We start from the raw sequence: 25,463 nt of genomic DNA on the forward strand, positions 1-25,463 counted from the left end.
GTTTCAGCAAGAATCTTGCTCAGTTAGTTAAGAGAAAATGTCTTACCCTTGATATCAGATCACCCTTGATACTTGGTCAAATTGCTCATCCCCCACTAGGCAATATGTGATCACCCTGGCTTGCCTTCAGCAAGAATACTGTTAAGGCCCTATAACCAGAATCCCCCTATGTTTCCTCTTAGTTATTTTCCATCCACTCACCTCCATCCTGCTCCTTGGCTATAAATCCCTGCTTGTTATTGCTGTATTTGGAATTGATCCCAGTTCTATACTGAGGTCTCTTTCCTTTACTGTAATAGTTACTGAATAAAATCTGTTTTTACTGCTTTAATCACTTCCAGTTCCGGTTTTCTTTGACATTATCAAAAGTATACGATACGGAAGAGCAATTACTGTCACGTGTTTACACTGACAGATATTTCAACTTGCAATTGTCAGTGATGCACAAAGCCTGAGTTGGTGCTTTGTGTACGTAGAGAATGTCCATGAGGGAGATATACTTGACAACTTTTTGTCCTATTTATTACTGAAAACCTAGGGTACGGAAAAAGATACATTGAGCTTTGTGTGTGAAGAGGAAGGCAACACATTGCTCTGCAAATAAAAGAGGTGGCCTCTAAGTGGTAATTTATATTGTATTTGCAAAGAATAGTTGGTGGTCAAAAAATACTCCCATTAGGTTTTGATTTATTGTTGAAGGAAATACTGCTAATTATTAGTCCTATCAAGCTGTAGCCTTTAAGTATGTACATACCTTTTTCGCATACTATGTGAGGAATTGGGCCGTAAGTATAATCTGACTGTTGAGGAAAGAAGAGTCTCCTGTTGGTTTTTAAAATGAGAGACAATTAAAATATTCCCTCATAATGCTGACATTCAAGTAAAGACTATTTTGAGTAACTTACTTGAGTGACATGTCACAGCAGTATGTTTATTCATTACGTTGAATTGTTTGAACTTTCACTTCAGTCTCAAAATATTCCATTTAAAAAATTTGCAGATGACAGATTAGAGTTTCTTTTTAAAAAACTGAACGGTGGTATAAAAATGGTTTAAACGTCAATGTTTTCCCATACCTTTCTTTTTCTTTTTTTTTTTTTGAGACGTAGTCTCCATCTGTCGCCCAGGCTGGAGTGCAGTGGCACGATCTCGGCTCACTGCAACCTCCACCTCCCAGGTTCCAGTGATTCTCCTGCCCCAACCTCCCAAGTAGCTAGGACTACAGGCACGTGCCACCATGCCTGGCTCTTTTTTTTTTTTTTTTTTTTTTTTTTTTAGTAGAGACAGATTTACACTGTGTTAGCCAGGATGGTCTTGATCTCCTGACCTTGTGATCTGCCCGCCTCAGCCTCTGAAAGTGTTGGGATTACAGGCGCGAGCCACCGTGCCTAGCCCTCCCATACCTTTCTTTTATAATTACTTTTGAGAAAGAAACACATGACTTGTCTCATATGTTTAAAAATTCTATCACTACAAATGTGATGTTACTTACATAATGCTTCATGAGAAAATGAAATAATACTTTTTAGAGCTAAAACCAGTTAAAGAATAATTAGGAAATCTATTTACTCTGTCTCCCAAGTTGAAATGGTCTTTCTGCATTCATTTATAAGTCTGTCAATTTAATGCCTGATAGAGTTCTGAAACATCTTCAGTGATGAATCTTTATAATTTCTAGGTTCACAATAGTCTAAATATGCATTTTTCTCTGACAAAGCCACCAAATGTTTATTGTCATTTAATAATCATTAATGGAGAATCAAGAGTTTATAATTTAGTTAATCACAATAGAAACTAGTTGGATGTGGAACTGAAGGACTTGTGGCTCAGAGTCTTTGTCATTGGGTCAGGTGTTGACAATTTGATAAGAGCACAAACAAAATATAGTCTCTTTCACTGATAAGGAATAATAAATAGATTGATATTTTATTTAAAATAAAATATTTTGAAAAAATATCTTACTATTGTGGTCCATGGATGCTGAAATAATATTTGTCACCTTTGTTAAAAAAAAAAAAAAAAGGTAGTGTTGGCCAGGCGCGGTGGCTCGCGCCTGTAATCCCAGCACTTTGGGAGGCTGAGGTGGGTGGATCAACTGAAGTCAGGAGTTCAAGACCAGCCTGGCCAACATGGTGAAACCCCATCTCTGCTAAAAAGAGCTGGACGTGGTGGCGGGTGCCTCTAATCCCAGTTACTTGGGAGGCTGAGGCACGAGAATCGCTTGAACCTGGGAGATGGAGGTTGCAGTGAACTGAGACCACGCCATTGCACTCCAGCCTGGGCAACAAGAACGAAACTCCGTCTCAAAAAAAAAAAAAAAAAAAAAAAAGATTGTGTTTGTTGATCACTTACTATGAGGCAAACATTTTAAGTGTCATGAACTCATGTTAACTGTGAAGGAGCCAGTAGTTTACAAACTGATGCATGGAGGAAATAACTTATTCAAACTCACCCAGCTGTTTATTGGCAGAATTAGGATTTTAACAGAGTCAGTCTGGTAGTAAAGTCTGCTCTGACCCACTATCTGGCAGAGATAAATAGTACTGTAGGAGTCCCTGAGAGGTCAACTCAAGTATAAGTATTTTATATTTTGAGGTTTCATAAAGTTTTTCTCTACTTCATTAACATACAAGTTGCCCACATTATTCTCCTTCTCATTATTACTACAACCAGTTGAGTATTTTGATTAGAATACTTCTGGGAGAGAAGTGGTTGCTAAGAAGGGAATGCTTTATAGACAGAGAAAGGATCATTTTTATGGTCACAGGTTATTTTCTAGTCTTGGCCAAATTTTCTTTTTGGTGGGGGGACTATTGTGGTCCAAAGACAATTTAGGTGACTCATAACCTATCACCTCTAATCCCCCAGATGTCTCAAAATTGCATGCTTAGGAGAGTATCTCAATGAGTGAATAGCAGTATCTCCTTGCATTAAAAATTTACACATATCATAAATACTTTTAAAAATCAGAGTATCTCAGTGAGTGAATAGCAGTATCTCCTTGCATGAAAGATTTACACATATCATACTTTAATATAAATAAATTCAAAAATACAGATCAGCTTTCCTATAAGTATATTAAAAACCTTTTTATGAATAGCAATTTAAAATATTTTAAAACATTTATTTTGCACAGCTTTGTTTACTAGGTTTAATTTATCTTATTACTATTTGTTAAAAATAAATGGAAATTCAAGTTTATAGTCTTGCTCTAAATCATTTAAAAAAAATCAGATTTCAGAATGTAATGTTTTTGGCTTGTTTTAAATATACCTGCTTGCTGGCTCTTGTGTGTTGGGGTAAAGCTTTCTTTTTAAAATCTAGTAGCGCCCTCTAGAGCAAAAGGTAAAATACAATTTGATAAGAAAGGAGCAGTTTAACAAATTCAAATATTCTCCTTGAAATTTCCTATCCGGAGTAATAGTTTGTTACTTAGAAGTACCAAAGAGCTGGCCAGACATGGTGGCTCATGCCTTTAATACCAGCACTTTGGGAGGCCGAGGTGGGCAGATCACTTGAGGTTGGAAGTTCAAAACCAGCCTGGCCAACATTGCGAAACCTCGTCTCTACTAAAAATACAAAAATTAGATGGGCATGGCATGGTAGCTTATGCCTGTAATTCCAGCTACTTGGGTAGTGGGGGAGAGGTGGGCGGGGCTGAGGCAGGAGAATCTATTGAACCCGGGAGACAGGAGTTGCAGTGAGCCGAGATCACACCACTGTAGCACTCTAGCCTGGGTAATAGAGTGAGATTCCCTCTCCAAAAAAAAAAAAAAAAAAAAAAAAAGAAGTAGCAAAGAGCTGAACCTAAATTTTTTTTGCTAAAATATATATATATATATTCTTATCAAGGATGCCTTCTAGGTAAGTTCTTCTTACCTAACATTAAAGATTGAAACATCTTTTTCTTACCTCCTTGTGAATGTAATGGTACGTAATTTTATTTTAGAATGGATATTTTAATAAAATTACCCATAAGTATTGAATTTCTTGTTGACCAATATAACATACTAAAATTTTATTGTATGTCCATTTTGTATGTGATAGTGTGTTTGTTGTGAGAATTACAAAATAGAGAATAATCCACACCCCTCGTACTTACGCTCTTATTTCCACTTGTTTTTTGTAGTAGAGCATGACACATATTGGGTCTTGTAGTAGTCTTGAGTAAAAAATCATCTTGATTAAATTAATTAATAATATTATTATTGATATATATCCATTTTCTATTACAGAAGAAAATACTCAGGAAACATCCCAGGCGAAGAAAAGTTTGACTGAAAAAGTTTCTCTCTATAGAGGTGACATCACATTGCTAGAGGTAGATGCTATAGTCAATGCTGGTGAGTAGGTGATTTTTCTGTGATGTGTTTGTTATATAAGTATTATTTCAAAATATTTTTTATAATTAAGAATGTAAGTATTTTAGAAAAAAATGCTTTCTGAAGTATAAATGTCTATTCTATTTCTCTTCTTGATTAAACACATTGGAGATCTGTGTTTTTGTATGTTCTGCAATTAATGTGCATCTACAGTGAAAGGTGCTAGGTTGAGATTAGGATACTGGACCACTGGAAAAGTGACAGATTGTTGCAGAAAGTTCTTCAGAAAGAACTTTAGCAAGTATATATATTATTGTTACTTTCATAGCTTGAATTAATAGTTGGCCAACATAAATACAAGCTCATCAAGCTTTTTTTCTTCTTTTGAATAGGTTGTCAGGCAATGATTGAACTGTGTAAGACAAAAGTGAAAATATAAAGAAATTATTTCAGTGATTTCAAAACTTAAGTTGTTTGGGTTCCGCTTTTCATTTTCATCATGAAATGTTTAATTTTAACCAGCATATTTTAATTATTTTTAATAATTAATTGTCTAGTTAATTTTCCTATTTCAACATTGGGAAAAATTTAACAGATGTTATATTTTATTATGTGGCTATATATCAAAAAAGATGTAATAGCTGTGATTCTATAAAAATATTGTAAATGAGAGGATATTTAATGGTTTTAATTTATGTTTTGTAAAGTTAGGCTGTTTGAAGGTTGCAAGTGTCAATTAAAAACAAATCTGGACTTAGGTAAGGAGAGGCTTTATCTAAATAGACTATTACAATAAAAGGAGGAGGATGATTCCAATAGCGGGAGGCAGAATATTGTGTTATTGGGGATGTTTTTCCCTGAGGTCAGCTGGTTCTGGGGAATGGCCGTTAAGGAGGGGTGGCTCACCTTCCATTGCTTCAGGGTGGACCAAAGTTCAGGGGTTTCAAGGAAGGAGAGGAGCCTGACTAAAGTTTGGTCGGGTCGTTGGTGGGCATTGACCAACCAGAATGGCAAATGGGGACAAAGAGTTTGGCTAATCATGTGTGAGACAGAGAATGGGAATTTGGAAAGTCCGTTTCTGGCCTTGTCATTTGGCTGCAAGATGGTCATCTGTTAGTTTTATCTAGTAAGCCTGTTCCCAGAACACAAAAGGATAGGGGTAATTTCTTGACTGTGACTCTTTCCAAGAGTACAGAGTTCAGGTGAAGTTCAGTGTTATCTCCAGGTTCCCTGTGGTGATAATAAATTCACACAGGATAGTAGGAAAATGCATTGGCAGGCGAACAGAAGGGTGTAATGGAGAACTGAAACATTGTTCAAGGATATTGTACAGCTCTGGCAATTGAGCAGAAAGTTCAGAATACTGGTCTGCTTGTTGTTCCCTTAGAATTGGGTATCAGTTACAGCGGGGCACGGTGACTCATGCCTGTAATCCCAGCACTTGGGGAGGTCGAAGTGGGTAGATCACTTGAAGTCAGGAATTCAAGACCAGCCTGGCCAACATGGTGAATCCCATCTCTACCAAAAAATACAAAAATTAGCCAGGTATGATGGCGAGCGCCTGTAGTCCCAGCTACTCGGGAAGCTGAGGCAGGAGAATCGCTTGAACCTGGGAGGTGGAGGTTGCAGTGAGCTGAGATCATACCACTGCACTCCAGCTTGGGTGACAGATTGAGACCCTGTCTCAAAAAAAAAAAAAAAAAAAAAAGGGATTGGATGTCAGTTGCTTTGTACCATAGCTGCTTTGCCGTAATCAAGGCTGTTTTCTCCTTTTCTTCTTCTGATGCTTCTGCACTTCCTTTCTCCTTTGCTGCTTCTGCTGCCTGTCTAAAATGTAAAGTCTTCTTGAGAGAGGAGGCTGGGTCATTTAATCGCCACCCAATATGACTCACTCTTTCATCCTCAGGTTACCTCATAGGATACAGGTCTCCCTTATATGTAGTATCTGTGGATTGTTCATTTGTGGCCCTGGGTATCAAGATGCTTTCTCTGTCCCGTGGGGCCTCTGGGGGAAGACAGGCCCTTAGAAAGGGTCTCAGGAAGTCCTCTCCAGTAGTTTTAATAAGATATCACTATAGATAGTAATTTAATGTATATGCCCTAAATTCTATAAATATATGAACTTTAATTTTAAAACATTTAAAAGATCATGTGTGTATATATATATAAAAGATCATGTGTGTGTATATATACATAAAAGATATATATGTATATATATCTTTATATATACATCTATGTGTGTATATATAAAAGATATATATGTGTATATATACATAAAAGATATATGTATATATGTATATATGTATATATATCTTTTATGTATATATACACACACATATGATCTTTTATATATACACACATATGTATCTATATACACATGATCTTTTAAATTTTTAAAAATTAAAGCTCTGCCGGGTACAGTGGCTCACGCCTGTAATCCCAGTATTTTGGGAGGCCAAGGCAGGTGGATCATGAGGTCAAGAAATCAAGACCATCCTGGCAACATGATGAAACCCCATCTCTACCAAAAATTCAAAAATGAGCCTGGCTTGGTGGTGTATGCCTGTAAGTCCCAGCTACTCGGGAGGCTGAGGCAGGAGAATTGCTTGAACCCGGGAGGCAGAGGTTGCAGTGAGTCGAGATCATGCCACTGCACTCCAGCCTGGCGACAGAGTGAGACTCCACCTCAAAAAAAAACAAAAAAGTTAAAGCTCATTTATTTATAGAATTTAGGGCATATACATCAATATATATAGACACACAAAAATATATATTTATACACACATATCTTTTAAATTTTAAAAAATGTATGTATATATGTACATATGTATATAAATACACTGTCAGCCTTCCTGTATGTTCTTGTAATTTCTAACCATTACTCCTAGTTCTGTCCTGAGGAAGTACAATTGATCATATCTACTTCCTTTTTAAATACTTGAAGATCACTCTCACAGGTTTTCTCCTTCTTGTTGTTAAGATAACATTGATTTTGCCATGTTAGCACACACTTAATAAGAGTAATAATGGTCTTTTCTTGGTTTTGCTATCTTCCCATGGAAGGCACACATTAGTACCATTTTCTCTTTTTGTGTCAACTCCTAAAGCAATGTCATCTCCTTCTTAAACATATTTAATACTGTGTATTTGTTAAATTGAATTATTTAATATATGGAATTGAATTTGTAGATCTCTGACTAATGGGACATTCAGCCTTGGAAACTTGACACAGTGAACCAATTGGCTCTGTTTTTTGTTTTATCTGATCAATTAATAAAAATATTTTGGGAGTAATTATCGAAATAAAATAAAATGGTGCAAAACAGAAGAACATCATTAACTACGTCATCACTATTTTGTTCTTTTAAATATTATCTTGCTCTTTCCTAAATGTATAACTTTTCATAGCTGCTGCATAATATATAAGGGTATGATGAATTTATATGAAGACAGGCAGCAACTTTTGCTTACTCCCAAAATGATTTGGTAATTTTAACTCACCTCTCTGGCTGTGATGATTGTAATTTGGCCATGTTTTGCGTCTCACAAGAATAGTCTCATCAGGAAGATCCCAGGTAGATGAAAAAGGGATGCCAAGTGAATATACACTGTAATGGCTCTATTTACAGCTTTCTACTGTGCAGTTTGTTTGCCTAGTGTGGAAGGAGTGGAACAGCTGTTAACTTTTCAAGTGAACAAGGCAACATGGCAGGAAACTATAGAACTGCCTCTACTGGAAGGGGAGTGAAAAACAGTACCCCTAGTCACTATGCCAAAGCAACCCCGTCACCTCCTGTTAGACTTCTGAAGTGCTCTTTTCATGACCATATTAGTACATTGGAACACCTGGTCTTAGTTGCTATGAATGAAGTGATTTCATATTTTAAACTTCTTTCTAATAATGTGTGTTTTGAACTGCCTTAACCTCTTTAAATGTGACCCAGGATGGACTTCTTGTGTATTATATTCTTCTCTCTAGGAAATTATGCATGTTTAGTATGTTTTAATAAAACAGATTTTGCAAGCATTATAGTACACAGGGCGGTAGCACAAGTTTAGAGTTAGGCAGACCTGGGTTCAAAATTCAGGTTATCATAACCAAGGCCATTTTTTATTTAAACTTTTTATTTTGAAATAACGATAGAAAAGACAAAAATAGCAGAGTCCTATGAACCCTGTGTAAACTTCTCTCAGTGGTGGCTTTGTATATAGCTATAGTACAACATCAAAAGCAGATTTAAAAAAATAATTTATTTTAGATTCAGGGAGTACTTGTACACTCGTTACATGGTATATTCACATGCTGAAGTTTGGAGTATGATTGATCTTGTCACCCAGGTAATGAGCGTAGTACCCAATAGTTACTTTTTCAACCCTTGCCCCTTCTTTTCCTTCCACCTTAGTAGTCCCCAGTGTGTGTTGTTGCCATTTTTATGTCCGTGTTTACCCAATGTCAAAATCAAAAATTGATACTGTTACATTACTGTTATCTAGACTACAGACTTTATTCAGTTTTAACCATTTTTAAACTTGCATTCATGTGAATGTGTGTATATGTGTGTGTAGTTCTTTGTAGTTTTATTTCATGCATAGAGTCATGCGACCACCACCACAATCTAGATACAGAACTATTCCATTATCATAAAAGAACTCCCTCATGCTGTCCGGGTGTGGTGGCTCACGCCTGTAATCCCAGTACTTTGGGAGGTCAAGGTGGGTGGATCATGAGGTCAGGAGTTCAAGACCAGCCTGGCCAAGATGATGAAACCCCGACTCTTTTAAAAATACAAAAATTAGCTGGGTGCAGTGGCAGGTGCCTGTAATCCCAGCTAATCTGGAGGCTGAGGCAGGAGAATTGCTTGAACCCAGGAGGTGGAGGTTGTAATGAGCTGAGATTGCACCATTGCACTCTAGCCTGGGCAACAGAGCAAGACTCCATCTCAAAAAAAAATAAAGAACCCCCTCTTGCTGCCACCTTTGTGTTTATATCCACCCATCTGCCTCCCTCCCTGTTTTCCATCTCTACCGTTTTATCGTTTTTAGGATGGAATATAATTCTAAAAAGACGTAATCAATAATGCTGCAGTGAACATGCCACTACTGATACCCTTTGTCATACTGATTTCAGTTGCTTTGGATACCTAGAAGTAGAATCAATGGATCATATGGCAGTTTTATTTTTGGCTTGTTGAGGAACCTCCATGGTGTTTTCCTCTGTTAACGTACGTTCCCAACAGTGTGCAGGAGTTCTCTTTTCTCTGCATCCTCACCAACACTTGTTCTGTTTCAGCATGACAAAAGCCATTCCAACAGGTGTGAAATGATATCTCATTGTGGTTTCCATTTGTGCCTCCCTAATGATTAGTGGTGCTGAGCATTTTTTTCATGTACTTGTTGGTCATTTGCATGTCTTCTGAGAAATGTCTGTTCAGGTCCTTTGCATGATTTTTAATGGGGTTGTTTTCTTACTGTTGAGTTCTTTAAGTTCTTTATATATTTTGGCTATTAACTCTTTTTCAGAAGTATTCTTTGCAAATATTTTCTCCCATTTTGTGGTTGTTTCTTCACTTTGTTAATTGTTTCCTTTGCTGTGCAGAAGCTTTTTAGTTTGAGGCTGTCCCATTTGTCTGTTTTGCTTTCATTGCCACAGAAATTGCACTTACAGTAGAGAGGATGGTTACCAGAGGCTGGAGGGGGATTGGAGGAAGGGAGTGGGGAGTTTCTCAAAAGTTACAAAGTTTTAGATACACAGGAGGAATAGGTTTTGAGATTTATCTCATAGCAGGGTATCTGTAATAAATAATAATGTATTATATATTTCAAAATAACTAAGGAAGTAAATTTCAAATATCTCACCATAAAAAATGATAGATAAGTGAGGTGATGGATGTGTTAATTAGTTTGGCTTAATCATCCACATTGTGTATACATATATCAAAACATCACATTGTACCCCATAAACATATACAATGATTGGTCAATCAAAATAATAATAATAATAATAATAATAATAATAAAGTCATATAAATGGAATTATACAGCATGTAATCTTTTAAGGTTGCCTTTTTTCACTAAACATAATGCCCTGAGGGCCATTCAGATTGTATTAATGAATTAATGAATTTATATATTTATCAATTCAATAATTGTGCATTCCTTTTTATTGTTGAGTAGTAGTTCATTGCATAGATGTACCAGAGTTTATTCAACCATTCACCCATTGAGGGACATTTGGAATCTTTTCAGTATTTTGCTGTTACCAATAAAGTTTTTATGAACATTTATGTACATGTTTTTATATGACCATACATTTTTGTTTCTCTGGGATAGACATCCAAGAATGTGATTACTAGGTTACATGTAAGTGCATTTTTAGTTTTATAAGAAACTGCTAAACTGTTTTTCGTAGTAGCTGTACAATTTTACATTCTTACCAGCAATGTGTGAGAGGTTCAGTTTTTCTACATCCTTGCCAGCATTTGGTGGTGTAATTATTTCTTATTTTAGCTGTTGTAATAGGTATGTATTAATAGCTAATCATGTTTTTAATATTTATTTTTTATTTTTAAATTTTTTTCTCTGCTCTTTGAATCAGCATCATCATGGTTTTAATTGTGTTTCCCTAAAGGTTAATGATGTCAAACACCTGTCCATATGCTTATTTGCCACCTGTATATCAGTTCATATCTTGTGCTGTTTTGTAATGGGTCTCAGTGATATTTGTGAAGTTTGGGCATTTTTATTTTTTAAGGCCCCACCCTAAATCATATTGATATATACTGAAATATACTACAGTCCACATCCAACACAGTCCATACTTAAGGGTTGGATGATAGTTAGTTAATATAGTGGCATGTTTTATAGATATTTAGGTAAACATTAATTTTGATTTTGTACTTTTCATATTTTGGAAACCTAAATTATCTTTTTCTAGACTCTTGAAAAGCTTGTTGGTGTTATGCTCATAGTACTAATTATAAATTACCCTGCTGACATCAGCTTGATTGGGCAAATTATTCAACCCTTTAATCCTCACTTTTTGAATCTATAAATAGGGATAATACTAGTAATTAAGATCAGACAGATGTTGTAAGTAATGTGTGAAAAATACATAGCACAGTTCTCGCACAAAATATGTACTTGGTATATTTTAGCTATGGTATTTATTTTTGTATGGCTACTGAATGGATTTCATAATACTGCTGTCTTTTCTGAGAGAACTCAGGTTAGTAGAGGAAATGTAGGATATCTTCTGTGTTTATTAGCATTCAGATTTTCCACTATGCAGAGCCAGTTTTCCCCTGAAAAGCACTGGTGCTCAAGCTAGAGCAGCTGCTTTCTTCGTGAGCAGTTTTCAAAATTCCACGTATTTTTATATGGATTTGTCTAGTTACTAATGTATAATTGACACTTATCTGTATGTCCTTTACGTTTGACTCTCTTTTACCTTATTTTTTAAAGACAGGAGTCTCACTCTGTCACTCAGGCTGGAATGCAGTGGCATAATCATAGCTCAATGCAGGCTTGAGCTTCTGAGCTCAGCGATCTTCCTGCCTCAGCCTCCCAAGTGCTAGGACTACAAGCACGTGCCACCATGCCTGGCTAATTGATTTTTCTTTTTCTTTTCTTTTTTTTGTAGAGACAGAGTCCTGCTGTGTTTCCTAGGGTGGTCTTGAACTCCTAGCTTCAAGCGATTCTCCTATCTAGACCTCCCAAAGTACTGGGATTATAGGTGTGAGCCACTTCGCCTGGCCTTTGCTTTGATTCTGTTTTTAATAAAGTACAACTGTCTGTACAAAAAAGAGGTGTTTTCAGAACTAGATTGTCTGTATGTGACATTCAGATTCTGCCTCACAAAACAGTATTTTTGTAGAAAAAAATTCAGTATTTACTACGAGTAAGAGTCACGCTTTTAAATCAGTTACCTCATGGGGATGCTTGAAAACATTTTGGTACATATTCTTAGCTCTTTAGGGTTAAACAAACAGATTTTCAAATGCTGCCTACATAGAGGAGTAAGAAACATTCATTTGACAAAAAACCCCAAAAACAAACAAACCCCCCAAAACCTCCAGGAAAATGTATTGAGTGCTTATTATGAGTTAAGAACTAGGTTGAACAGTGGAGGTAAAGACAAGTAAGTAAACAATTGCTATAAAGCATGATAAAGTGTTTATTAGAGCCACGTCCAAGGTGCCATGGGCAAATACAGAAAAGCAAACAACTCAAGAAAGCAGGTGAGTGTATTTTGCATTTAGGAAACCACATGTGGCTGAGTGTGCTTGGAGCAAATACAGGCAGAGGCCAGATCATGAAGTGCTTTGTATGTCACTTTCAGGGCTGAGTTTTTATTATTATTATTATTATTTTTTATCTTTTAGAAGATGGGGAGTTTTTGAAGAAATTTTTAGGGAGGGTATGTGTTAGAGAGATCCCTTTGACTGCAGTGTGAAGGATAAATTGGGGAAGGATTACGTTTGAGGGGGAGACTGGAAGCAGAAATGAAACTCTTTAACTTTGTAATAAGTACATCGCTGAAGTAAGTCTGATTTTTCCCCTCCTAGCTCATAATTGTAGCTGTTGCTTCTTCTGACTCTGCCCTCTTTAATGGTGGGATGATTCTTGGATGATTATGGTTTGAATGCAGTTTGATTTGGAGTAACCTCAAAGAGCTTAAGTCTAGTGTGACTGGATTAGAGCAGACAAATAGAATCAAAGTGTATTTGTTCTTTCAACAACTTTCTTGAATTCTCAATTTGTACAGATGACATATCAAGACACTGCTAATCTGGCTTCTGCTAAACTGTTTTCACTAAAACTGTTCCCACCAATGTCACTATAACCTCTTTTTCTTGAAGTAATGGGCCCTTTTTTGGTCCCTTATTTTCCTGAATCTCTCTATAGTATACAATACTGTTGACTACTTCATCCTTGAATGTTAATTTTCCTTTAGCGTCAATGACACATTTGGTAGTCTCCTCTCCTTAGCTATACAGCCATAACCTTCATTTAAATCACATTATTTCTTACCTAGACTATTGCAATAGACTCCTGAATGCTTTACTTGCAACCTCACCTACTCTCCAGATGCAGACAAAATGATCTTTCTTACATTACTTCTCTGTACAGCCACCTTTAGTTGCTCCCCATGGCCCGTAAGATTAAGGGCAAACTCAGCATGTCGAACAAGACTTGCCTCAATATCCCTGCCATGCCAGTCTCCAGTCCACCAATCTCTTGCCACTGACCTGCAATTTTTTTTCTGTCCCCCACCTTTTTTCTCCTTTCTCCCTCCCACCCACTTTCTCTTTCCCCCTTTTCCTCTTGGGCTTTGCACAAGCTGCTGCCTCTATCTAAAATATTACTTCTCTAAAGAATTTCTCTTCCTAGCAGTTCCAGCCTCAGTCTTTCAGCATGCCAGATGATGTTTCATCTCCTACTGGAAGCCTGGATTCCCCTCATTCAGCCTTCCAATCGAGTGTCAGGACTATGGGTCCCATAGCTTCATACACTTCTGCTAGCATAGCACATAATCTAATATCAGTTCACTTATGAAGGCCACTGAAATGATTTGGATACATTTGCTTATAAGGGATTTATCAAATTTTTACCAAAATGAAATTACAAAATTAAAAAAAAAATTGTGGGAAACTTGAAGATCCCCAAGATCTTCAGATACTAGTGCGAGAAACGCAGCTGTAGAGGATAGGAAATGTGGGACTCAAGTGAGAGACTGGGAGTAAACACATAGATTAAGTTGGCATATTAATTTTATTAATATGAGTGGTAAGAGGTGTTGAGAGCTAAATGTGCTAAACTGTTATGATAACCTAAGAGGCAAATTTAACAGATGAAGAAACATCGCCACGGAGAGGTTAAGTGATTCACCTCTGGTTATACAGCCAGTAAGTAGATCCAGAGCTTGTGTTCCTAGCATCTTTCCTATTGAATTCTTTCACACAGAAACTATGATACTATCCTAAGCCATCTATCTGTATTAAATATAGATAATTCCTTAGTTGACCTTTTGGCCCTTGGAACACTATCAACCAATATGTGATATCAGGAGTTTTTATTAAAACTATGTGGTAATTATCATCTCTATTAAATAATACCTCATCTTTTAGTCCTTCTCTAGGAATTTAACAACCACATCTTGTTTGAATTGACTATAGGTCAGTTAGTGAAGTGCTATCTGGCAGTCTGAGCAGGTCTGGAAACGTGGCCTACTGAAGTGTAGTTGACCTCCCTTTGACAGTTCATTGTAACTTTGGAAGGATTATATCCAAATATTTTAAATGCAAAAGAAAAATGTTACCTTGCTCACTGTGCAGGAATAGTAAACAATAAGATCACTCCTCTTCAAATTTTTTCAAAGTGTTTAATTTACTAGTATGTAGGAGAGAACGTATTTACAATCAGGTCTAGATAGGTACAAATAAAAGGATGAATTAAAGTTAAAAATGTCTGTGGGTCCTAGTAAATTATATTGGCATACTTTTGGACTGAGAGTGGATTATTTTTTTCTCCATGTACAGATAGATTCTGTCTAATAGAAGGGATAGACCTGGAAGCAAAGAGGTACAGTTCATTGTGTATAAAGTATGTATCAAGTACTCTTTGTGGATGCAAAGAGAGTTAGTAAATTATTTGTTTTAATCTCATTCCTGTGATGAATAAATTGTAATTTTGAGTGAGAATTAATTTTCAGGCCCTATATATAAGTTAGTTTACTTTTTTTTTGTTTGTTTGCTTGAGGCAAAGTCTTGCTCTGTCACCCAGGCTGGAGTGCAGTGGCACAATCTCTGCTCACCACAACATTCTCCTCCCCAGTTCAAGTGATTCTCATGCCTCTGCTTCCTGAGTAGCTGGGCTTACAGGCGGGTGGTACCACACCTGGCTAACTTTTTTGTATTTTTAGTAGAGATGGTGTTTTGCCATGTTGGCCACACTGGTCTCAAACTCCTGACCTCAAGTGATCCGCCCGTCTTGGCCTCCAAAAAGGATTGCAGGTGTGAGCCACTGCAGCTGGCTACTTTTAAAAACACTCTTGCATATATGCCATATGGTCAGGGATTTTATTAGTTCCTTACCTTGTTGTTTGAGCCATAGAGCTAAGAACATACTTGGTCCCTTATCTTAACATTGCATGTCCTAAATTGTGTTTTGAGAGAGGATAACAGATGCATCTACTAATCTTTGGCCTCTTGTCTTTCTCCTTCCTTGACATTTACACACAAACTTTGCCCATGGGAAGTTTAGTGCCTTTCCCAGATTTCTGAGGATTTGTTTTGAGGACACTTACATTTTCATGATCACTTCTTTCTCTGTAATATGGTTCTAGTAAATTTCTGATGGCCACAGTTGCCTCCTTATTTCTTGCCATTATTGTCTTCTCTGTCTTCACTGCAGGCTTCATCCCACACTTAGAACAGCCCAATATTTCCTTTATTTCCCAAAGCACTACTAATATTATGGGTAGTAGGTATTTACTGTAATTTAAGGGTTCATCAAACAGGCCCGCCATCTTAATGCAGCTGCATGTAGGATTATCTGTTTACAGTGACGAGGTCCTTGTATAATCTTATACCAAACCCATTGGTCAAAGAGCTTTAGTCTTTGCTAGAGCTTGGGGGTAAATACATCCGTCTGATTTATGGTTCAGTATGTCATTAGAGACAATTTTACTTGTTCTGTGCCACAATCACAGAAAAATATTTTGGAGAGTATAGATTGCAGGCTGTGTTATGAAAAAGTGATGATAACTTTCTGACTGTAATCGGTTGGTTGTAGCCAAAAATTAATTCAGTTTGTCAGAAAAGTAATTTTTAAAAATGGAAAGTGAAGAAAGTTGATTTGTTTATTTTAGCTCTTCCTACCCCATACTACAAGGAGAGAGATATTTTACATTGTGATTAATTATAGAGGACTTGGAGTCAGATCAATCATTATTTTAAGTATGCCTATTCAACTTCCTGGCCAAGTAACTCTGACAACTTATTTAACCTTTCTGAATCTCAGTTTTCTCATCAGCAAAATGGAGATAATATAGGTTGAATATTTCTTATCCAAAATGCTAGAAGTGTTTCAGATTTTTGTTTGGATTTTGGAATATTTGCATATACATAATGAGAAATCTTGGGGATGGGACCCAAGTCTAAACATGAAATTAATTTGTGTTCATATACACCTTATACACGTAGCCTGAAGGTATTTTTTATACAATATTTTAGAATAGTTTTGTACAGTAAACAAAGTCTGTGTATGTTAAACTGTCAGAAAGCAAAGATGTCAGGTGTTGAATTTTCCACTCGTGGTGTCATATTGGCACTTAAAAGCTTTTGGATATTAGAGCATTGCAGATATTGGATTTTTGGCCTAGGGATGTTCAACCTGTGGTAGGGCCTATTTCACAGGGCTGTTGTGAAAATCTAAAGAAATGATGGCCATCTAAAGAGATACAAAGTACTTCACACAGTGCCTTATGTATGGACACATCAGTAAATGGTAGCAGAATTATACTGCTTAGTTTTAATATTGGAAAAAATTTTTATATGAATGTTACAAGGTAATTATGGGTGTTTTTCAAGTCCTGTGCAAAGATATATGTAAGGCCAACTAACAGGGTTTATTCTGTGTCCTTCAGCTTTAGCTGTGACAGTATTTACTTGAATTACATTTAGGAAAAGTTGTTCAATTCTGAAGTTTTATAATAAAAATCAAGTTTCTATGACATTCTTGTAATTTGTATGAACCATTGACCAAGGAAAAGAATGGTTTTAGTGTACATTAACAATGTGTTTTTACTATATTACTTGTGAATGTCATACTTGTGTCAAAAATTGAGATGATGTCATAAAATTATATAGATAACCATTTAATAGCTGAACATAATTTGATTAAGAATAATTGATGTAGAATATATGAATTTTTAGATAGGTAAATAACATATTAGGACTGCACAGGAGGAAAGAAATTGTACTTATTAGAAATGTTTTACTCACCTCTACTTGCTTAAAATAAATGTTATTTTTATGTATTTGTTCTGTAAAACTGAAATGAAATAAGGCATATTTGAAGTTAGAATTTAAGTTATTGGGGAAATAAGGTTAATTTACTCTCTGAAATATTTTAGGACAGAATTTACAGCAACTACTTGATTCAATTTGAAATTTCATCTCTACTAGCAAAGCATCAAAGTTTTTTGACTTTTCACAAAGTTTTTGTATTATATATTTTTTCTCTTAACTTTTTGTTGAGCAGTCATAGATCCAAACACACACACAGAAATATATAGCTTAATAAATTTTGACAAACTGTCACACCTGTGTAACAGCATCCAGATAAAAAAGCAGAATGTGGCCAGGTGCTCACGCCTGTAATCTCAACACTCCGAGGCAGGCGGATCACAAGGTCAGGAGTTCAAGACCAGCCTGACCAACATGGTGAAACCCCATCTCTACTAAAAATACAAAAATTAGCCAGGCATGGTGGCGCGTGCCTGTAATCCCAGCTACTCAGAAGGCTGAGGCAGGAGAATCACTTGAACCCAGGAGGCGCAGGTTGCGGTGAGTCAAGATCATGCCAGTGCACTCCAGCCTGGGTGACAGAGTGACACTCCATCTCAAAAAAAAAAAAAACAGCAGAATGTTACCAGTACCCCAGAAACCCTCTTGGCATCCCTGGTAATGAATATAGTGAAGTGTATTTACTATCTTGACTTCTAGTAATGTGGATTACTTTTGCCTGTTTTTGTATTTTAGGTAAATTGACCTATATATATTCTTTAGTGTTTGGCTGTTTTTGTTCACCATTATGCTTGCAACATTGATACATACCGTTGGTTATAGATGTAGATCATTTGTTATCATTGTTATGTAATATTTCATTGTATAAATATGTCACAACTTATATATCCTATCTACTGTTGATGAGCTTTTAAGTAGTTTCTAGTCTGGGTGTTTTACTACTGCAGTGAACATGGTAACACATTTTTGTGTGCTATTTTTGTAAATACATGTCTATATATTTGTGTTGGGTCTGTATCTGGGATATTAACTATAAAATCATAGGATATATGCATATTTAACCTTAGTAGACACTGTTGTGTGGTTTAGTAGACACTGTTGTATGGTTTTCACTTTATACTTCCAGTAGCAGTGTATGAGACTTCTTATTACTCTATATCCTTGTCAACACTTATTTTCTGTGTTTTTAAAAATAGTGCATAAATTAGGTCAACTGGTAATATTTTCATTAATTTGTAAGATATACCATGATAAATCAAATTTGATAGCAGTTTGCAGCTAACAATCCACGTTAAGCCAGCCTTTGTAAGTGAAGAAATAAAAAATGTAAATGTTATTGTCATATGGCCAAGGATAAGAAGATGGGGTTGTTTTATGTAGTTCCTATTGAGTTCATGAAAATATAAATGTATTGATTTTTCTCCCATAGATGGCAACACTTAGGAAAAAATAAACCATTGTATTGTAAAAGTACTACTACTGTTATTATTACTATTACTATTAACCATCATATGGGAAGACAAAGGGAAAAAAGTTTTTGGAATGATATTCTCAAACCTGCATTTGGAATAAAAGGTAATTTTGGAAAAATGTCTCCTAAAGTCTATTTCCATATGTGAAATATTCCATAAAGCCTGTCCTTTTGTTGAACATAGATATTTTAAAATCCTGCAATATAATCTTAAAGCCACACTCAAAATAGGTTGATATTAATAGTTTGCTTTTGTATCATAGATATGCCTTATTAATACATAATATTCATCTAATATCTTATAGTATTAATAATCTAATTTTTTTCCAGGTATAACATTGATGCATGTTTATTGATAGAAAATAGACTAGTATAAAGAAGTAAAATGTGTCAAATTTTACTATCCAGAGATAACCACTATTAATACTTGTTTTACATCCTTATAATCTTTAAAATGCATGTATAGAGAGAGCTATAAATAGTATATTTTGCAGTAATACTATATGTGCTATATAGTAACTTGCTTTTTTCTCACTTATATAGATCAGTCATTTTCTGTATCCTTACATGTTAAGAACATGATTTTAAGTGGTTATTTCTAATTTCTCAAATAAAGCTATAATGATGGTCTTTGTACCTAAATCTTTATAAGTATCTCTGATTATTTCTTCAAAATATATTACTCAGAAGGAATTACTGGATGAAAGGCTATAATATTTTTATTTAAATGATTTTGAGATCCATTACAAGAATGTTATGATATGCTTTCCCAAGAGCGATATGTAAGTGGAAATTCTTGTAAATGCTAGGTTATATCATTACAAAATAATTTGATAGTTATTAATGATCCAATTTCTTTCATTGTTAGTGATATTGAATGCTTTTCTTCTTTATGTTTATTGGCTGTTTGCATTTAAAAAAAAATTTTATGGTCATATTGCTGCCCAGATTTCTTATTGGTTATTTATCTTTTCTTAATTGGGGAAAAGCTTATTATGTATTAACAATAGTAAACCTTTGCCATGTTTGTTGGTAATACTGCATTTTCATTGAGTTTGACATTTACTTTTCAAATGTGTTTATAGTATGAGTTTATCTTCAGACATTTACACATATTCATGTTACCAAAATCTTCAGTCTTTTTCTTATTTGTTTCTTTCTTTGGTATTGAATTTAAGATGGTTTTCCCAACCTAAAGTTTAGATAGTCCCTTATATTTTCCTCTAATTTTCTTTACTTTCCTTTCTTTTTTTTGGGTTGGAGTTTCGCTCTTGTTGCCCAGGCTGGAGTACAGTGGCGCCATCTCGGCTCACTGCACCCTCCGCCTCCCGGGTTCAAGCAATTCTCCTGCCTCAGCCTCCTGAGTAGCTGGGATTACAGACGTGTGCCAACATGCCTGGCTAATTTTGTATTTTTAGTAGCGATGGGGTTTCTCCATGTTGATCAGGCTGGTCTCGAACTCCTGACCTCAGGTGATCTGCCCACCTCAGCCTCCCAAAGTGCTGGGATTACAGGCGTGAGGCACCGTGCCCGGCCCCTCCTCTAATTTTTTGATAGTTCTCTGGACTTACATTAAACTCCATCTAGAATTTGGGCTTATGAAAGGTGTGAGGTAGCAGTATTAATTTTTAAATTATTGTGATTTTCACATATATACTTCATTTTGGATGCAGTAACTGCTCCCCCAATCTCTGCCATTTGTCTGCCTTTTCAAACATTTCTTGTCTATTCTAGTCCTTTTGTTCTACAGATACATTTTAGAATCATTGTATCAGGTTCCATATCAAGACACAAAACAAAAACAGCATCACCACAAAGAAAACCCAAAAATAGTCATGGATTTTTGATTGGCAACTTAAGTTAGTTCAAGAGTTTTGACATCTTTACCATATTGTCTACCATCTAGGACCGTGACTGGTTGTTAGATTTATTTAATCTTATCCCCCCGATATTTGTCCGTAAAACTTTATAGTTTTCTTCATATGAGACTCACACAGTTGCTTTATCTTAGAAAGTTTAAACTTTTTTTGGTATTATGAACGGTGTCTTTTTAAAATTTATTTTTTCTGATTACTTTGGGTAATATAACCAATTTAATAATTTGTCCACCTTACTGAATTATAAAAACTTTTGAGTTGGTTCCCTTGGGTTTTCTAGGCATATACATTTGTATGCACACTGCTTCTCTGCCCTTTTTATTGCATTGGCAACAATATTAAATTAGTTATCATAAGGCATTCTTGATTATTCCTGATTTTATTGGGAATGACTATAGTATTTTGCAATTCATTCAATAAATATTTATTAAGTACCTACTACATGACAGGCATTATTTTAAATATGAGAGATAAAATGATGAGAAAAACAGATATAATCTAAGCCCCTGAGTTTACAACCTAGTGGAAATTGTGGTCAAAGAGTTATCTTAATAAATATAAAAGTATAAATATGTAAGTTTAGAGTTGATAGATTGGGACTTTTGTTGTCAATTTCCTTTTAAATTTAGCTAATTGTGAGGAAGCCTAAATTTCCAACTGAAAGAGCATTTAGGTCCTTATTAGAGAGTATGCCTGTGAGGAAAGTTGAAATGAAGTCAAAGTATTAATCACAATGAAATGGTTATTTTGTGTTTATAAGCAAAGACAAAATAAAACTTAAACAGAAAAACCCACCTCATCTATTTTTGACACCGGTGTCTCTGCTTTTAAGGCTCTATTTCCTGGAGTTAAATATTGTAGTAACATAGTCTTCCAGGAGCTTTCTTTTGGTCTTTAAGAGAGACTAAAAGAAAAAAAAATGTGAGGGAAGTGGCAATAGCTGCTTCGGCATTTATTCCATGTTATTTTGAGTTTTTAAGCAAATAGACAAAATAAAACATCAATTTCTCTGCATGATTTCTTTAAACCTTTTGCGTTTTTTTCTTCTTGTTGACTGAGCACTTAAGTTCATACTTTTTCATACTGCTTTTTTTTCTTTAAAATAATGTGGATGTCTTTTAATGAGCTTTTTTTTTTTTTAAGATAGAGTCTCACTCTGTCATCCAGGCTGGAGTGTGCAGTGGCATGATCTTGGCTCACTGCAACCTCTGCCTCCTGGGTTCAAGTGATTCTCCTCCCTCAGCCTCCTGAGTAGCTGGGACTACAGGTGTGTGCCACTATGCCTGGTTAATTTTTGTATTAGTAGAGATAGGGTTTCACCCTGTTAGCCAGGATGGTCTCCATCTGCTGATCTCGTGATCCGCCCACCTCAGCCTCCCAAAGTGCTGGGATTACAGGCGTGAGCGACTGCAGCTGGCCTTAATGAGTACTTTTCATTGCTTCTGAAGAACTCAGTGGGACTCAAGAGCCTGTTGAGAAATTCATTATTAAAACTGTTAATTATAAAGTTACTGAAATTTCAGACTTCTTAATTTGGGGTAACCATCTAAATAAACAATAGCTGGCTACAAACTACTTATGGAATGATATTGTTGAAGTTTGGGGGAGCGATAGTTCTTAGCATAGAAACAATAATGTTCAGAAACCACCTCCTGCCTCTCTCTGCAGATCCAACCCAATGTCCATTCAAACTTAGGCAAAGGGAAAAAAATGACTGCACATCATTCCCTTCTTTTGTTTTCTCTCCTCTGCTATGCCATAACTTGCTGGAAATTGTCCAAATCACCACTGTTGATAGCTGTCATTTAGTCAATCTGTGGGATATGTTTGAGTAGGTGATGGGGATGGGAATATACGATATAGGATGGGGATGGGGATATATGATATATGGGGATATATGGGGATATGGGATGGCGATGGGAGTATTTGGGGATATAGGATATAGGATGGGGATAGGGCTATAAGATGGGAAGAACTTTTTTTTTTTGAAGTGGACTCTACACTGGTTATAGCTTCACGTTTGAGCTTCTAGTTATTAGGAGCTCAGTGTCTTTTTAAAAATAGCGTGGGGATAGACGGAAAACAGCATTTCTATGAGGATGGAGTGAAAGAATAAATGAACACAAGCCTTTGTAATATGCTAAATTGTCATTTTTTGTTGTTATTTAGCTCTGCATCCCAGTGTCTTTTTCTGTAATCTGACTTATCACTTTGTTTTCTAATCTATAATTTTTTTTCTGAAGGAATTTGTGCAGTCAAACTAAACATTAAATCCTCCAAGGAATTAGAATATAATTCTCAAGAGAAAATAATTGCCAGGGACATGGATGGTTGCCAAGAAATTCCCTTCTGAGTTTATTTTTTTCTTTTCCTACTTTGAGCCCTGCTATCCCTATTTTTAAAGGAATCTCTTCTGAAGTTAAATAGTAACAAAGTCTTCCAGAGGCTTTCTTTTAGTCTTTGAGAGAGACTAAAAAATGCAAGGGAAAGTGGCAGCAGCTGCTTAGGCATTTGTTCCATGTTTTTAGAGATTGTCTTCTCTCTTTGAGAATTCTTCAGTGCACTTAGGGAAACTTATATTTTGTTTGTTATACATACTGGTCAACTGGATTTTTTTAAAAAAGAGAACAGTTTTTTTTTTCAGTCTGATTATAAAAGGAATACACATGAATACTTAAGATAGGAAGAATGTAAAATAGAATAACAGAACTTCATCTCTAATGTTTGTAAATATATATATCATTGTTTGTTAAAGGTCAGTGTTTATGCTTCTGGTTATTTTATTTTCATTGCATAGATGTATTTTGTTTTTTTACAAAACTGGTGCAACAGTACATTTTAAAATTTGATCACTGCTTAATTTTTTGTTTATAAATACAATATTTTTATATGTAATTTTAAATAGCTACATGATATTCAATCATATACATGAATTTTAATTTATTTAATCATCCCTTCATTATTGGAAATTTAAATTATTTTAAGTTTTTTACTGTTATAAACAGGCAGCGACAAACATCCTAGCACATAAATCTTCATAGAAATCTTTGATTATTCCCTTGGAAGACATTCCTTCCCTTCAAGTGAAATTATGGAAGCATGAAAGTTTTAAAACTTCTTTTCAGATACAGACACACACACACATACACATATATCTTATATATACACACACACACACACACATAACCAAATAGCTCTATGGAAAGGTTAAATTAATTTATATCTCAAGGTGTAAGGGTATATATTTCCCTAAAGATCATCAATATTAAGTTTGATGAAATTTTTCACGCTTTGCATTTGAATTATACTTCAATGTTGTTTTAATTTCCATTTCTTTGAAGACAGGGAGCATACCTTTTGGTATTACCTTCTGTAATAGAAAGCAGGATCTTACCTATAAAATTTTATTGGCACCGATAGGGTGCAAAGTAACTTGGTGGTGGGTAGCCAAGAGACATTGGTGTTGGGGTGGGACCTGAGGAGCAACACATGCTGAATGTTTCTCAGCTAAGAAACTCAGATAGCTCAAGTTCAATGTCACTGCTTCTCCTCCTGAAATTTAAGATGGTGGGGAATACAGATGATTGCTGAAGTTCCTCAGAGTGAGAGAGGAACGGTTTATTTAACTTTCAGCATAGTACCTACCATGTAGCACAGCACTTGGCACTGGGGATGTCTTATGGCTATGGCTTTGGTCCTTGGAGTTCACTCCGGATAGTTTTTCTGAAACTTTGAGGTTTTGCCTCAGGCAAGAAGATCTCAAGTTTCTCCCCCAGGGCTAAGATGAGAGTGGGGATCCACTGGTGACATATAAGCCAGAGCACTTCTCCCTTTGCATCCCCAGCTTCAGAAGATGGACTAAGCCCTCACATGCTGCTTTTCATTTGGACTGAGCCAATTAAACTGACACTGTAGAAGAGAGAACCAGTTTCTGGGAAAGTAAACAGCAGCGTTTATATTAGTATGAGGGTTATAGGGAGGTGAATTCTTATTCTACCTGTGGTTAACAATGAATATAAATACCCTCTGCCATAGTTCAGTTCTTGTAATTGCATGGCTTGTCAGAGGTCAATTATAGTTTAAATATAAGCTGAGCTGTATAACTATACTAACTGATAATTCATGAGGCCTAGGGGCTAGCTAATACTCATGTGCAACCTTATTTGGAATATTCTATGCACTTTTGCTTTTTTAAATTTTTATTTAAATAATACTAAGGAGGAAGGCTGAATAGAAGCCCACAGCATTTGTCTCTCCTGTAGGAATACCAAATTTTAACAACTACACAAAAAAGCACCATCACAAGAACCAAAAATGAGAGGCAGAATCATAGTACCTGATTTTAACTTCATATTGCTGAAAGATGTACTGACAAGGGTAGGAAAGATGGTCTTGAATCACCAATGCCACCCCAGCCCCGTTCCCCAGCATTGACTCTGTGGCACAGAGAGTCTGAATTTGGAGGAGGGAGAGCACAGTGCCTGGGTGACTCAGTAAACTCAGCGCTGCCTTGTCACGGTGGTGATCACAGCTATGCTGGGCTCAGCCAGTACCTGTGCATGGAAGGAGCATTTGGACCAGACCTAGTCAGAGGGGAATTGCCCATCCCAGTGTTCAGAATTTGAGCTTCTTAGCAGACCTTCCCACTGAGGGCCAAAGTGCTTTGGGGTCCTAGGTAAACTCAAGAGGCAGTCTAGGACACAACGACTGCAATTCCTATGCCACTCCTAGTGCAAGTCTGGGCTTGGAGCCAGTGAACTAGGGT

The 25,463-nt window shown here is 35.9% G+C and overlaps 1 protein-coding gene across 14 annotated transcripts in view; it reads left to right on the plus strand.

Annotated features, from left to right (window-relative positions):
• Positions 1-25,463, plus strand: part of LOC105481485 (mono-ADP ribosylhydrolase 2) — a 2,105,812-nt gene that overhangs the window by 87,334 nt on the left and 1,993,015 nt on the right. For all 14 annotated transcript variants that reach the window (XM_071080856.1, XM_071080850.1, XM_071080851.1 and 11 more), the window contains one exon: positions 4,236-4,343. In XM_071080856.1, coding sequence (XP_070936957.1) covers positions 4,236-4,343 — 108 coding nt within the window. The remainder of the gene's footprint in view (positions 1-4,235; positions 4,344-25,463) is intronic.

Source organism: Macaca nemestrina, chromosome 15, assembly GCF_043159975.1.
Source record: "Macaca nemestrina isolate mMacNem1 chromosome 15, mMacNem.hap1, whole genome shotgun sequence".
NCBI classification, from domain to species: Eukaryota; Metazoa; Chordata; class Mammalia; order Primates; family Cercopithecidae; genus Macaca; species Macaca nemestrina.